The sequence below is a fragment of the Dipodomys merriami genome, unplaced genomic scaffold (assembly GCF_024711535.1).
Source record: "Dipodomys merriami isolate MVZ:Mamm:240054 unplaced genomic scaffold, mDipMer1.0.p SCAF_114, whole genome shotgun sequence".
NCBI lineage: Eukaryota > Metazoa > Chordata > Mammalia > Rodentia > Heteromyidae > Dipodomys > Dipodomys merriami.
In genome coordinates this window covers 3,399,335-3,415,118 of record NW_027202427.1, presented here as the reverse complement: position 1 = coordinate 3,415,118, position 15,784 = coordinate 3,399,335, and the positions used below count along the sequence as shown (strand labels likewise).

General features: G+C 65.4%; 1 protein-coding gene across 3 annotated transcripts in view; it reads right to left on the bottom strand.

Annotated features, from left to right (window-relative positions):
* Positions 1-15,784, bottom strand: part of LOC138822741 (IQ motif and SEC7 domain-containing protein 1) — a 220,784-nt gene that overhangs the window by 116,696 nt on the left and 88,304 nt on the right. For 2 of the 3 annotated variants that reach the window (XM_070015664.1, XM_070015667.1), the window contains exon 1: positions 253-566. The exons of the other annotated variant lie outside the window; for it this stretch is intronic. In XM_070015664.1, the coding sequence (XP_069871765.1) occupies positions 253-275 (23 nt within the window). In that variant the 5' untranslated portion in view covers positions 276-566. Of the gene's footprint in view, positions 1-252; positions 567-15,784 lie in introns of those variants that run through there. 3 annotated transcript variants of the gene reach the window in all.

Below are 15,784 nucleotides of genomic sequence, written 5' to 3'. Positions count from 1 at the left end.
TCTGGGGACCCTGTTTTCAGATGGGGTGGGGGTGCCAGCCCGGGAGCCAAAGAAGCTCACCGCCTGGCGCAGACTGCTGACTAATAGCAGCTCCCTCACCACCAGCATCTCCAGCGCGGGGAGCAGGGCCCGCGCCGGCCTGCTGCCGCACAGTACCGGGCCCCCAGCCCCCGCCCCGCACAGCCAGGCCTCCCTCCCGAGAGCCCCTCGCGCCAGCTCCCAGCTCAGACACGAACCATCACACATACTCACAAATAGCGTCTTCTGCAAGCCATCCTGTCTGACTCGGTCTCCCCTCTCTCCCTCTCCCTCTGGCTGGAGATGCGCAACGTGGTTAAGAGGAGGAGCAGGCAGCTCGGCAGGATGTGGAAGGGAACCGAATTGGGTAGAAGAGCAGTCACATTCCAAGGTCCTAGGAGGCAGGGGGGGCAGCCGCGGACTCCGGAGGGGTCCCTGGCACACAGGCTCACACGGACCCCAAGAGCGGGGAGTCACCACGGTGGCCAGGCCGGGTAGGGGTGTCCGACTACCAGGCCTTCCTCAGGACTTTTCCCTCCTGCGCAACGGGGGTGGCGGGTGGGCAGAGGGATGAGCCGGGAGGGCTGGGGGGTGTCGGCGCCGGGCTTGTGCTCACAGCATCGGGAGAAGGGGAGGGAGCACAGGATCCCCCCCCCCCAGCAACGTAGTGCGGCCGCGCTGGACCAATCGCGGAGGAGGCGCTCATTACCATGGCAACCGCAGCATCCCGCGCAGCCACCCCGCGGCGCTCTAGAGCGGCCTCTTGCAGCCGAGTCCTGGCCGGGCTGCGGGCTCAGGCACTGAGGCTGCACTGCCGCTTCCTGGCCCAATCTGGAAACCTGGAAATCTGTTGCTGAAATGCGCGCATGGCCGGGGTGTGCGGCGATGACACTGCTTTCCAGGGCAGCACAGCCTCTGGCACAGGATTCAGATGCCGAGAGAGCACACGGAGAGTGCACCCCGAGTCAGCCCGGGAGCACGCGGGGAGTGCACCCCGAGTCAGCCCGGGAGCACGCGGGGAGTGCACCCCGAGTCAGCCCGGGAGCACGCGGGGAGCGCACCCCGAGTCAGCCCAGGAGCACGCGGGGAGTGCACCCCGAGTCAGCCCGGGAGAGCACACGGGGAGTGCACCCCGAGTCAGCCCGGGAGCACGCGGGGAGTGCACCCCGAGTCAGCCCAGGAGCATGCGGGGAGCGCACCCCGAGTCAGCCCAGGAGCACGCGGGGAGTGCACCCCGATTAGCCCGGGAGAGCACACGGGGAGTGCACCCCGAGTCAGCCCGGGAGCACGCAGGGAGTGCACCCTGAGTCAGCCCGGGAGCACGCGGGTAGTGCACCCCGAGTCAGCCTGGGAGCACGCGGGGAGCACACCCGGAGTCAGCCCCAGGCCAGCCTGGGCCCAGCCACTAAGGGCTGTGCACCTTGGCAAGTCTCATATCTTCCAAGAGCCCTGAGTGTTCCATGCACGCAAAAGGGGCCACGAGGGCTGCGCGGCAGGGTCCTGGGAAGAGGACCACACACACACAGGGTGCTGCAGACGCACGGCAGTTACCAGGCACGCCGATCAGGACCCGGGGGCTAGGGACCGCTTCTTGTGTGTGTGTGTCTGTGGTGTTGTTTCCTCCGTGCCTCCCCCTCCCCCGCCCCAGCACCGGCAGGGGCCAGGCCTGCACACAGGAGGAGGAGGAGGGCGGTGCAAAGCCCGCAGCCAAACGGACCAGATCAGGACGCACAGAGCAGGTAAGACAGAGGGGGGGCGGGAGGCCGGCTCCCACCGCTGCTGGTGGGGCGGGGAGGCCTGCTCCCTCCATCACAGCCTCTGGGGCTGCTTTTGCACAAAAGCATTCCGTCCCGGCCGTGCGCTGAGGAAGAGCGGGAGAGCCGGCCCCCACGCCCTGCCGGACGCACGGCACGTCGGGCCCAGCCTCCCTCTCTTGCTGCGGTCTGGGGGCACAGGACTGCCCCGGACATCTTGGTGACGGGACCAGAATGGCCCTAAGGAACAACAGAGCCTGCGGGGCAGACCACGCCCAGGCCGGCACGGTGACCGCGAGGACAGGCGCACCATCTCAAGGGACAACAGGGCTGACCCATCCTCGGAGAGCAGGACAGAGGTGGTGGCCAGCCAGGTCCATCCTGAGACTGGCATGGTGGCCCGTGCCACACCAGCCCTCCATGACAGCTTCTCCGTCTGGTAGATAGGGCGAGCGCCCCTCACCACTGGAATCCCGGGAAAGTGGGCCTGGACCCCCAAACTCTGGGTGAATAACAGAAGACAAAAGCAGGGGGGAGGGGCACGCCAGGCAGAGGGAAGAGTAAGTACCAAGGCCCTGAGGCAGAAAGAGAGGCTGGGCGGTCAGGGGATGGGACTGGCAGGGGGGAGGGGGAGGGAGGGGCTCAGGCACCGGGCCTGTCTCCCCCATCCCAGCAGCTTGCCTGTTGCTCACTGTGAATCAGAAATGTCAACTACCACCCCAAGTGTGAACAAGGTTCTTCCCTGCCTTACAATCCTGGACAGGCTCAGTTGGGCCTGGCCTTGTCCTCAGCTCGGCGGCCGCCCAGACCCCACGGGGGGGGGGGGGGAGGAGGACGGACACACACACACACACACACACACACACACACACACACACACACACACACACACACACACACACACACACAGAACACATTCTTCTCACTCTCCAGACTCTCAGACCCCCATGACATTAGGGAAAGAACGCTGCTGCCTCCTTGAGTTCCATTCCATCCTTACAACAGCAGAAATGGGCCTCAGAGAACATAAGCAACTTGCCTGAAGCTGCACAGCAAAGGACAGGGTGGGTGTGGGGTCAGCCTGGCCTCACTCTCCTGGCGGGGACAATGATCCTGGCTGGAGCCACTGGTAGCTAGGCAGCGGCGTCAGACACAACGCAGAAGCCTCCGTTTGGACAGCCAGTGCTGCCGCAGACCCCACGCCCAGCTCCCCCTCACTGCGCTTGAACAAGGGTTTTTGTTTTGTTTTAGCTGGTCATGGGGCTTGAACTCGGGGCCTGGGCGCAAACCCTCAGCTCTTCAGATCAAGGTGAATGCTCTACACTTGAGCCACAGCGCCATTTCTGGTTTTCTGGTGATTTATTGGAGATAAGAGTCTCATGGACTTTCCTGCCTGGGCTGGCTTTGAACTGCGATCCTCAGATCTCAGCCTCCTGAGTGCCCGGCTGGCTATACAAGGTTTTGATCACCACACTGGACCTCAGTACTGGGAGCCGGTCCGGCGTTGCAGGCCCCGCAACTCAGTGATCCAAGTCATCCCGAGGGCAGGAAGCTGGTCTGATTGACTACCAACCTGCTGGGGGATCTCCCAAGGCTGTGTCTCAGCAATACTCCCTGGAGGGGGCCGGGGCCTGGCTCCGGCGGCTCCAGCCGGTAATCCTAGTCAGGAAGTATGCTGGAAGGGTTAAGGCTCAGAGTCTGCCTGACCAAGCGTTAGGGAGGCCCTATCTCAGTCAACAGTCCAGGTGGGGTGGCACACACCTGGAGTTCCGGCTGCTTGGGAGACACTGGGAGGAGTACCAATCTTAGGCAGACACTAAAGACAACATCTCCCAGAGATCAGCCCAGGCCAATGCAGGGGCAGGGGTGTGGCCCTAGGCAAAGGTCAGACTGCCCCCAGGGAGCCGCGGCCTCACCGAGGAGGAATCCCCCAGAGCCTCCACAGCCGGGGCTGGGCGGTGCCATCCGTCCCAGCCGCGCCTCGGGGGGCGCGCTTGGTGCTTGGTGGGATCACCAGCGCTGGAGAAGGATGGAGGACGGCGAGGGCCGGCCGCGGTGCCCGGCTTTCTGCCAAGGGGACCGGGCTGGCCTGACGGTATGCTGGGGGGAGGGGTCCCCAGAGTCCCCTCCCCGCGGACGCTCTGTGCAGTCAGGAGAGAGGCCACGACCCCCGGGCGCCCCACGCCCGGGCAGGGCCAGCCTGGGAAGCCCGGAGTGACGGGGTCAGCGGTCAGGGCAGAGCCGAGGGAGGCAGAGCCGGCAAGGCGGCCAGGCGGTGTGGGGAGCCGCCCCGGGCCGGCCTCCCAGGCCTTCTTGTGGGCTGGCTGGCTTGAGCTCACCCGTCCTGTGCCGGGACACGGGCGCCCGGGCACCCCCCCTGCAGGGCCGGCCAGCACCTGCACTGGGTCTGCGGGGCTGGGCGGCGCGCATTCCCCCCCGCCAGTGCCAAGGCCCTGAGCCCGCCAGGCCTGAAGCCCTGGGTAGCTGTTCACCGAAGCCTGTTCGAAGCCGCTTCCTTGCTCCCCGGAGATCACGCACGGACACCCACGCTTCTCCCGTGTCTACGTCAGCTTTAAGCTACGTTTACATATGAAAATAGGACAAGGAAAATGCTGGAACTCTCTTAAGAAGCAGGGTGGGGGGGGGAGGATAGGGAAGGGGGACTGAGGGGCTAAGAGGGATTAGGTCCATCGCATGCATGTATGGAAACGCCCAGAGACACACACAGGCGCACACGCACACACACACACAGCCACACACACACAGCCATACACACACACAGAGCCATACACACTCACAGCCATACACACACACAGAGCCATACACACACACACATACACACAGCCATACACACACACAGCCATACACACACACACAGAGCCATATACACACACACAGCCATACACACACACACATACACACAGCCATACACACACACACAGCCATACACACACACACAGAGCCATACACACACACACAGCCATACACACACACACATACACACAGCCATACACAGAGCCATACACACACACACAGAGCCATACACACACACACAGCCATACACACACACAGAGCCATACACACACACAGCCATACACACACACAGAGCCATACACACACAGCCATACACACACACAGCCATACACACACACACATACACACAGCCATACACACACACACATACACACACACAGCCATATACACACACACACAGCCATACACACACACACAGCCATATACACACAAGGCACACACACAGCCCTACACACACATACACACAGCCATACACACACACACACAGCCATACACACACAAGGCACACACACAGGCACATGTAGAGGTACACACACGCACAGGCACACACACAGCCATACACACACACACACACACGCACATCCATACACACACACACAGCCATACACACACACACACACACACACAGCCATACACACACACACACAGCCATACACACACAAGGCACACACACAGGCACATGTAGAGGTACACACGCACAGGCACACACACAGCCATACACACACACACAGGCACACACACACACACAACTGATACGTTCTAGTAAAGAAATCTTAAATACATAAAACGCAAAAGAGCGAGTGAAATGAAAAACACCCACAAATTAGACGCAGGAAGAGATTAGCAACAGTGGCTAATAAAATAAGCAAGAACAAGAAGATGAAAACCATTATCACACTATTCACAGCACGCAATTGAAGAAGTATGAATTGCTTCCAGAATCAACTTTCATTTAATACTTTCAGACTGGAGGTGACGGGGGTGACGGGAGGGGGGTGATGGGAGGAGGCTGTCGGGAAGGGCGGAGGGCCCAGCTGGGCAGGTGGTCTGTGGAAAGGCACCGCTGGCAGGTAGAGCGGCCCATACCAAGGCCCAGAGGTAGGGAGATGGAGCAGGGGCTCACCTTGCTGGGGCTGGACTCCATCCTAAGGGCAGGGGGCTCCGTGGGAAGCTTCCGGGCAGGAAGGGGGCGTGGGAGGTGTACGCAGTAAGCAAACTGTCCCGTGGGGATGTGCTGGGGGAGGGGACTGAAGGCCGGAGATCCGGGGTCAGAACCTTCACTCTGGAGGGAGGAGGGGCTGAGTACCAGGCCTGGTGACACCTCCAAGAGACACAACAGAGAGGGGAGAGGGGGAGAGGGGGGCCTGCTTTGGGTCATCAATGGGGAAGTGTGGGCGAGGGTTTGGTGGGACACTGTCTGGGTGGGCGGCGGAGGCAGAGCCCCGGCGGCCAGGACTGGCAGAGAAGGAGTCCAGAACCGTCCACCCCAGGCACAGGGCCAGAGGGAGGAGAAAGCAGGCTCCCTCCCCTGCCTCCCTTCCAGCCACTGGCCACCGTCCCCTCTGCCACCACGATGCAGGCCTGCCGGCCATCCCCCCAGCAAGAGGACCCATGGCCTCCTCGCTGCCTTCTGCTGCACCCCAAGCCACACCCAAGGCCTGGCCATGCCCTCAGGACCCCATCCTGTGCCAGCCCACTGGTTCCCAGACAGGAGGGGCTGACCCCACCCCACCTAGCACTGCCCAGCTGGCCTTCACGCTAGGCCCATCCCTGCTCTGTGATCCCTTGGCTCCTCTCGCTGCCAAGTTCCCCTGACCTCAGGGCCTTTGCACGTGATTACCCCCCAGACAGTGTCCTCCCAGCACGGCTGCTCCTGTGGTTCCACCCTGGACAGCTCCTTCACGGTCATTGGCTGGAGCAGGACTGCAGGTTTGTTTACTAATCTGCTGCTGTCTCCCCATGGCAAGTCCTTTAGTGACCATGCCCAGTGGCCTGCACCTGAGGGTTCCCAGTGGGCACAGGGGTGATTCCAGGCCTCCTGGGGAGGAGAGAGGCCCGGCCAGTGTTCCCGCTGGGAGGAGGCACGTCGGGGAGGTGGAGGTCTGGCCCAGGTGCAGCCTGGGTGAGGGGGTCTGGGAAGCGTTCCCCGAGGCCAGGAGGCCAGGCCAAGCCTGGGCCCTCCACGCCGTGGTCAGGCCTCAGGCCCGCGGGCAGCACCAGCGTGCTATGTGCGTCCGGGGCTGGGGCCAGGCGGGGAGGGGGAGCAGAAGTGTGGCCCCCTCCCCCCCCCCCCGCACCAGCAGCCTCGAGCTGGAAGAAAGGTGTACACTGAGCTGCTGTGTCTGGACGTGGAACCCCCGCGGCGGGGAAGGGAGCCGGCTGCCAGGAGGGGAGGGCCGGGAAGGGTGACCCGGGCATTAGGAAGCGCATGGGCCGGGTGCAGGGGCGCCTGCCGCGGTCAGGAGGGGGACACCCGGCCACACGCCGTAGAGCGCCGCGTGCGACCACGACCGCGTGTGCTCCATCACACGCTGCGACCACGACCGCGTGTGCTCCATCACACGCTGCGACCACGACCGCGTGTGCTCCATCACACGCGGGGTATCTGGTCAGGTGAGTGGGGGAGAGCAGCCTGAGCGGGGACCCGCCACGGACGGACGCATGCTCTGCAGCCAGCACGCCAGGGAAGGGGTGGGGCAGACGGGAGCAGCTGAGCACTGTGGTCTCTGGAGTCACGGGGGTCCTGGGCGCCCCATCTCCCCCCGCAGATAACGAGGGGCGATTCTTCCCTGTCTCCTGCCCCTCCTCCTCCCCTTTGCTGGCCTCCTGTGCCCCTGGCCACAGCAGCCCCATGAGGGGAAGGGGGGCTGCTCCCACTGTACTGCAGCCGGGACCCACCCTCACCGTGGCCGCGGCCCCGCCCAGGCCCACCAGCCCAGCCACACAGATACGCGGCAGGCGGGAGACCAGCCGGCCCTGGGGTCATTGCAGGGGTTTCCCAGGACGGCCGGGGCTCTGGGGGAGCCTGGGCAGCAGGGATGGACAGGGCCCGCGGAGCCCGAGTGGTGGGCGTCCCCAGGACGTCCAGAGACGCAGAGGCACAGCAGAGATTGGCCACAGCCAAGTGCAGCTCTGAGGTTAACCCGTAGGAGGGGGCAGGGTGGGCGCAGGCTGTACCCCAGGGAGGCAGACCCCGCCCCTGGGCCCCCCAGCAAGCCCAGGCCGAGCCGCGTGGAGAAGCCAGGCAGGGGTGGGTGCAAGGCCCAGATGCACCAGCAGAGGGCAGGGCCTCGCTGCACCCACAGCTTGCAGAGTCAAAAGACCCGGGGCCAGGGCCACAGGACGATGCCCGGCTGCCCTCCCACCTCCTCCCCCAGCCTGCCTGGGGCCACCCCCAGGCCCAGGCCTTGCCCTTGGCCACCACACCTGCCCCTCTGATAGCCAAGCGCTCCCCATCTCTAAAGGGAGTCTCAGTGGGGCTCCTTCTCGCCCCCTGCTTAGAACAGGTGAAACCTGCCCTCCAGGCCGGCCTACCCCTTGGGCACCCTGGTCACTCCATCACTCCAAGGCTCTGCCCTGGCTCTGCTCGCTCTCCATCCCCAAGCCCTGGGGCCTCTGTCCCTGCTGTCCGCACTGCCCAGGAGCCTCTCCCGTCCCATCGCTGCCTTCTTCCCAAAGGGCGTCTGGGGAGACAGCCCTCCCGGGCACCCGGCACCCAGCACGCAGCCCTCTGGCCCCGTTTCGCATCTTCCTTGCTTGGCATCAGCTCAGCCTCCAGGATCACTGGAGCAAAACCCGGTAATGGGCGGTAACCGATTACGCCGTCCCGTGGCCAGTGGCTCAGCCCCACGCCTCAGGAGCCTCTCCGGGCTCGGGGCAGCGGGGCCGGGGCTGATCCAGGCCGCACCGGTGGCCCTCGCGCCTCCGGTGACGTGGCAGCAGGCCGGAGGAGGCCGGAGGGCCCTCACGCCCGCCGGGGGCCGCCTGTCTCCCGCAGGCTGCCGCTCCAGACAGGGCTCCGTCCACTTACACCCTGGATCCCCAGGGCAGCGGAAGGCAGGCCGCCCGGTCCTCCAGCTCCGGCTGCCACGGGCCGGCGTTCTGAGGTACTGCGCCCACCTCGGCCTCCCCAGCAGGTGGGTGCTGGGTGAGTCCTGGAGGGCCCAAGGGGGTTCGGAGATGCCAGCTGGGGCCTCAGCAGGCTGGCGGTGTGGGTTACAGCGCCCACGTGGTTGGCTCCGCCTGGAGATGGCACGCCAAGCCCTTCCCCTTGCTCTCCCCAGGGGACCTGGCCAGGCCCCCTCCCCTCCACCTAGCCCTCTGGGCAGGCCAGGAATGTGCGAATGACCTCTCCCAGCCAATCAGAGCTTCAGTTCCCTCCCCCGCACAGCGATTGGCTCAGCCAGGCCCATGAGAGGCAGCCCCGGGGTTTTTGTTGGATCTGCCTGCCTGCCTGCCCTCCCGTCAGCTGGGGGCACCGCAGGATGGAGACGGAGGGAAACAGCGCTGCTGGGGGAAAAGGGGAGATGGCGGCGGCTTCGTACTGGCCTCCACCACGAGCCTGAGGACACAGGACCCCCGTGCCTCCCGTGCGCCTCGGCGTAACCGGCTGAGGCGGCTACCCCTTAACCAGGAGCCGCCGCGCCCGTGCCGCTGTCAGGCCACACGTGATGCTGCAGCCATGCGGGGAGACCAGGGAGGGCTTCGCGGGGCCCCGGAGGGAGGAAGGAGGTGCCAGACAGGAGGCGCTGTGCCAGCAGAGCCTGGGAGGGCGCTGGCTCTGCCCTGGGATTTTCCTCTCCTCTGAGCCCCACGCCCCCCACAGCCGCACCCCTGCTCGAGATGCTGTCCCACCACACACACAGACCCAAAAGACCAGAGGCGCATTACACGCAGAGGGGGGGCTGTGCCCCGTTAGCTTTGCTCCTGTTTACGAGGATGGGGAAGAACGTGTCTGACTACTCCCACAGGGCTTGCGCTGCACGCTGCCTGGAGGTGACCCCACCACACAGCCAGAGCACAGCTGGGGAAACTGAGGGAGAGCTTGGGGGCCCGGCCACGCCATGCTGGGCAGGGGCTCCAGCCACTAGAAGCAGCGAGGCCGTTGCCCAGGGAGCCCTGGGCCTGTGGAGCAGGGGGCCGCAGTCTGCGGGGCTCATGGACGTGCAGTCTCTGCGCCCCCTGGTGGGTGGGGTGAGCCGGTTCCACAGCACATCCACTCGGGGGACCGCGGGCCCTGGGACGGGGAGTTTGGGCCCGGGCAGAGTCAGCTCTCTGAGCTGCCTCCTGCTCAAACCGGAGTTACCACAGCTCGGGGAAGACGCCCCAGAACAAACCGCAGACGCTGCCCCACCCAGCCGAGCCGGGTGGGGCCCCTGTCCTGGGGGGGGGGCTCCCTCGCCCAGGCTCGTGACCGCAGGATGGGCTGGGGGGCACAGACACCTTCTAGCAACTTCTCCGAGCCTCCTGCTTGGTGGCACCGCCAGTCCCCTCCTCCCGGCCATCTGTGGCCCCTGCTGGCTCGGGCGGGCCCCTAGGGGACCGGGGACATGGGGACCGGGGCGCAATCACCAGCCTTTTAGGAGCAGAGGCTGGTGAAGGAAGCCGGGCGTCCTCGGAGGACACCGGGCTGAGGGATGACCCCCGATGCGGAGCGGCCCCAGCAGTGGGGACGGTGGGGGTCTGGCTGGTGGCGGGGAGGTGCAGAGTGGAGGGCCGGGCCGGGGAGGTGACAGACCAGGACGTGGGGTGTGGGCAGGGAGGGCAGCCCAGGACCCAGTGCCCCCTCCATTCCCAAGGGCCAGCGGCATGGAGATGGGGAGCGTGGCCCCCAGAGACGCCCCCCCCCGGTCCCCAGGGTCCGTGTCGGTCCCAGGCTCCGGGCTGTGGTGAGGCACAGCAAGTCCACAGGGTTGCCACGCGTGGGCCCTCACTCCCACACAGACACGCGTGGGCCCTCACTCCCACACAGACACGCGTGGGCCCTCACTCCCACACAGACAGACAGGACGGAGCGGGGAGACACGCCCCACGCGCGCCGGGTCCTGAGTCCTTGGAGAGTGGACATGGAGGGCAGGCCGCTAAGTAGCCTCAGCGAGGGGTTTGTGAGACCTCGGTCAGTGCGTGCTGTGTGCTGGTCACGCCTCCGGCCTCGGCCCGTGCCCTGCCCAGCCTGGCCCACCAACGGGGAGAGCATGGCCCGCAGCACCCCCACCTCCGCAGCACCCCCGCACACACACAGCAGGTGGGGGACGGGCTGGAGTCAAACCACGGTCTGACTGCCTTCGGAGCCCAGGCCCTCAGCCAGAGCCCGGCTCTGTCTGGCCTCCCACCGCGCGCCCCTCAACCCCGGCCCGAGGACTGCCCCTGGTCCCCCTCCCCGGGGCCTGGACGGGCATCAGTGTCCATGTGTTGCACCCCTGCCCGGGCCAGGTGGCCGAGCCGCCCAGCCCCCACCAGGCTCCAGCCGCGTCTCCTCCCCGCCCCGGCTCTCCATCCTGCCGAGCCGCCCGCAGAACTGGTGCTGGACGAGTGTGGGCTAGCGTGGACGCGAGGAGGGTGGGCTGAGCACTTTCTCCTGAGTCGCTGCTGGCTGCGCATTCAACTTTGAATTGATTAATAACGTGCAGACCCAACATTCATTACCAGCCATTTGTCACTGGGGAGCTGGGCCGGATCCGTCCTTCAGGCCCAGCTCCGGCGCTGACGGAGACAAGCGCCGGCCCCCGCGGGCCCGGGCTCAGCCCAGACGGCCAAGACCGCACCCGCCTCCCAGCACCAACCTCGGATGAGCCCCGATGTCCGCCCTGCCCGGGGACGGCCACCGGCCTCGGCACACCCAGGCCAGGCTGAACAGGAAGGAGGAGGACCCCAGAGGACCCCAGCTCCCGCCTCTCCATTCATCAACCACCACTGTTGCACAGCTCTCGTGGCCACGTTGCTAATGCAGAGCGCAAAGGAGAGGAAAGGAGGAGACGCACCCCGGGCAGAGCACCGCTCAGCACCCGATGAAGAGCCAAGTGCTCTGCAGCGCAGAGGCAAGAAACTGACCTAGCACTGAAAGACACGGTGGAAGAAATACCATGTGACGTGGGTTTTGGAGGACGCATAGGAGTTTATTAGGAGTTGGAAGAAACATGAAGATGGCTCCAGCCAGGAAGCAGAGTATAGAGTAGAACAAAGTCATCAGGCAGCAGGAGGGCTGGAGGGTGGGCTGTGCGGGAACAGCGGGGAGGGGGCGAGCTGAGATGGCAGGAGTCCTGGGGGGGAGGAGGGTTGCTGAGGGGTGTGTGTGTGGAATGGCAGAGCCAAGGACGGTGGACAGGTGACCTTACATCACGTGACATGTACAAAGCCGGTCACAAAGGCCGAGCGGGTGGCTCCATTTCTAGGGAACAACCAGAACAGGCAAATGCACAGGGGAAGAAGACAAGACCTCCCCCCCCCATAAGCGGCTGGGGGAGAGGTCTGCCGGCGCCCAGGGCTTTGTCCCCAGACCCAGCCATAGCATGACGTTTGCTGAAGCCCCAGCCATACCTATGCCAGAGCGGGCTTCTCACTGTCAGGCAGGGTGAAGGACCGGGAAGAGAGGGGGTGGGGTCTGCGGGGTGTCCCGAGGAGGGACAGGGCAGGGGAATGGCAGAGAGCGGGGCAGAGGCCAGACCTGCCTGTCCACCCCCCGTGGGTCCCCCGTCGGCATCCAGGGCCCTGGCTGCAGAGGCAGCCTTGGGGAGGCCCAGCAGGGAGGACCCCTGGGAGGAGGGAAGCCCGGGAGGGCGAGGAGGCCAGGGAGGCTCCGGCTTTGTGCGGGAACCAAGAGCAGGCCACAAGGGCGAGAGCAGGGCTGGGCTGAGGCAGGAGGCTTCTCTGCGGTCTTTCATTGAGAGAGGGTCTCAATGAGCCAGCATCAAACCACAGTCCCCTGATCTCCGCCTCCTGAGCAGCTAGGGTTAAAGGCCTGAGCTGCTGCCCCAGAGGCGCCCCACCCAGAGCAGGTCAGGGCACCTCGGGTCAAATTCTGCGCGTCTAGTTCATTGGTTCACTCTACAGATGTTTACTGGTCGGGTCTCAGCTCCGGGGATGGGATGAAGTGGAGCAGCAGCTGCTGCGCAGCCGGGGAGGGGGCTGGCAGGGGCGGCAGCCACAGAAGCGCCAGCTGGGACACTCCGACGACAGAGTCTGCAGTGGGCGGACGGCCGCTTTCCAGGTGAGTCTGTTGGATGCCAGGAGACGGCGCCCCGCTCCCCCCTCGAACCGCCATGAGCATGGGTGTGAGGGCCGGATTCCAGGCCGCCTGTATGGGCTCTGAAGGAGGCAGTGGACAGCAGGGTCTCCATGAGGCCCGGGAACCGAGGCTGGCCAGGGTTTCCTCCCAGGCCTCGCTGCCCGAGGACGTCCCCAGCCCCAGGACCGTGCCGTCCTGCCACCAGGGAGCACACTCTGCCACCATCCCCCACCCTCGAGGCTCAGGAGCACCTGGAGGGTGGGTCCAGGACCTCAGCGTCCTCCTCCCTCCCCACAGTACCCACCCACGGAGGCCGCCCGTGCTGCATGGCACGCCCAGCCCCGTCCTGAGCGGAGCCCCACAGGCCCCCCGGGCGGCCCCAGAGGACGGTGATGTGGAAAAACCAGGCAGCGGGGCAGCCTGGTGGCCATCATAACCAAGGGCAGCGGCGCTGCCGCCTCCCTCGGCTCCACTCCTCCGTCCTCCCAGGCCTCCGGGCAGACCGGCAGGGGCACTGGCAGACCCGGCTGCTGCCCACAAAGGCTGGTTTTGGCTGTGTGATGCATTTCATGAAAGGCAGCCCTTGGCAAGGGCCGGCTGGAGGGGCTGGGCACACACGGGCCTCTGTGGGCCAGGGCCTCCCACAGGCCAGGGCCTCCATGGGCCAGGCCTCCACGGGCCAGGCCTCCATGAGCCAGGGCTCCCACAGGCCAGGGCCTCCATGGGCCAGGCCTCCACGGACCAGGCCTCCATGAGCCAGGGCCTCCATGGGCCAGGCCTCCATGGACCAGGCCTCCACGGACCAGGGCTCCCACAGGCCAGGGCCTCCATGGGCCAGGGCCTCCATGGACCAGGCCTCCACGGACCAGGGTTCCCACAGGCCAGGGCCTCCATGGACCAGGCCTCCATGGGCCAGGGCCTCCATGGACCAGGCCTCCACGGACCAGGGCTCCCACAGGCCAGGGCCTCCATGGACCAGGCCTCCATGGGCCAGGGCCTCCATGGGCCAGGGCCTCCATGGACCAGGCCTCCCACAGGCCAGGGCTCCCACAGGCCAGGGCCTCCATGGACCAGGCCTCCCACAGGCCAGGGCTCCCACAGGCCAGGGCCCCCATGGACCAGGCCTCCCACAGGCCAGGGCTTCCACAGGCCAGGGCCCCCATGGACCAGGCCTCCCACAGGCCAGGGCCCCCATGGACCAGGCCTCCCATGGAGGGGGGGCGCTGGGGGACCTGGCCGCAGCAGCCAGCTGTGGGGCCTGTAGCAAACATCACCCTGGACCCCAGCGCCAACCCCTCCTTCCCCTCCCCCTCCCCCTCCTCAGAACCATGCTTTACCCTGATGTCCAGGTACAGATGGGGACACTGAGGCCCGACAGGAGGGGGGCACACTCAGCCCAGGTCTCCCTGCCTGCTGAGCCCAAAGTCCTCACCCCGCCTCTCTCCCAAGAGGGGCAGAGTCCCAGACTGCTCTGCTGCCCGGGCCTCTGCCCTCGCCCAGGCAAGTAACCTCTCCGGACTCCTTGTACTCTTCCTGAGGGAGATGTGTACACACACACACACACACACACACACACAGATTAATCCTTCCCTTCTCCTTTGCACAGGAGGAAGCCACATACAGTTGAGAAACCCTTGCAATGCAGTCCCTCAGGGCAGCGAGCAGGGCAGTGAGCACAGGCACCTGGAGGAGAGGCGAGGTGGCCTTCCTTGCCAGAGCCGGCAGAGCAGGGCAGATTCGGAACGCCCGCCACCAGTGGGCTTGGGGCGGAGCTCCGGTTGGGCAAGCCCCACCCACTCATTTGCATACCACGAAGGTGACCCAGCCACAGGGCTGTCTGGGCTCCGCTGGGAAGCCTGAAACAGAGGCGGAAACAGAGACTGCGGCAGCCCTGGCAGAAAAGGCTTTCCGGCTCCTGACTGCAGACGCAGCGGTGTTAGGGCTCTGGGTGCACAGACGGGAACCGAGTCAGGAGAGGCCAAGCGGCTCTGTGGCGGGAGAGCATCTGGAGCTCCGAGACAGCTCCTCCGTTCACACAGGACTCAGGCCAGGTACCTCTGCACACGGCTGTGCACAGAGCCGCTGGATCACCAGGCTGCGGGGGCCGCAGAGCTGAGGGGACCCCTCCAAAAGAACTGCAGGCCTCGGCTCCTGAGGCTGGGATAATTCACACTGCCAGGACAGAGGGAGGACCAGCCGCCTGTGTGGAGCTCATCGCTCTGTGTCAACCGCGGTATTAACTGCAGAGGAAGAGCAGGGATACAGTACGTGCAGGCAGAGCAGGAGAGGCCTTCAGGACAAAAGCTGTGCACAGACCTGCTGCAGAAGATGATGGAGCCAAGCAGATGTCCAGGGGACAGCAGGTGCAAAGGCCCTGGGGCAGAATATCAGTGGCCTGAAAGGCCAGGACAGAGGTCTGAGCCCACGAGGAGTGGCAGCAGCCCCACCCTCTCCCAGCACCACAGCTGCCCTAGGTCCACCTGATGAAGCAGGGCCTGGACAAGCCCAGGCGGCGGCCCGCTGTCCAGGCCGTTAGGCCTCCCTTGAGAGGGAGCAGAGTGCTCTCAGGCCCCGGGGGCAGGGCTGGAATTTACTGCTCTCTCATTTTAATAAAGACCATTCAAAGCCTTGGAAATTAATTTCCCCTAGGAAGACAATTACACGTTAAATAATACACCCGCTGAGCAAATAATTAAGATAAAAATCCAGCCTGCAAGGCTTCGTGTGGGCTGATTCCAAGCAAGGCCTTAGAAGGCCCTGCCAGGTGGTAATGGGCTCAGCGTCTGGCAGCGGGGGAGGGGGAGCAGCGGGGGAGGGGGAGCAGCGGGGAAGGGGGGGCACGGGTCCCTAGCATGTGTGCCCATGACACCGGCAGGAGGCCGGGCTCCTGGGTCCTCCCTGGGAGCCACTGCTTCAGCGGCCAGGCGGGAGCCGCGCAGGCCCCACCGGCAGGGCTGCCCCGAGCCCGAGGTCT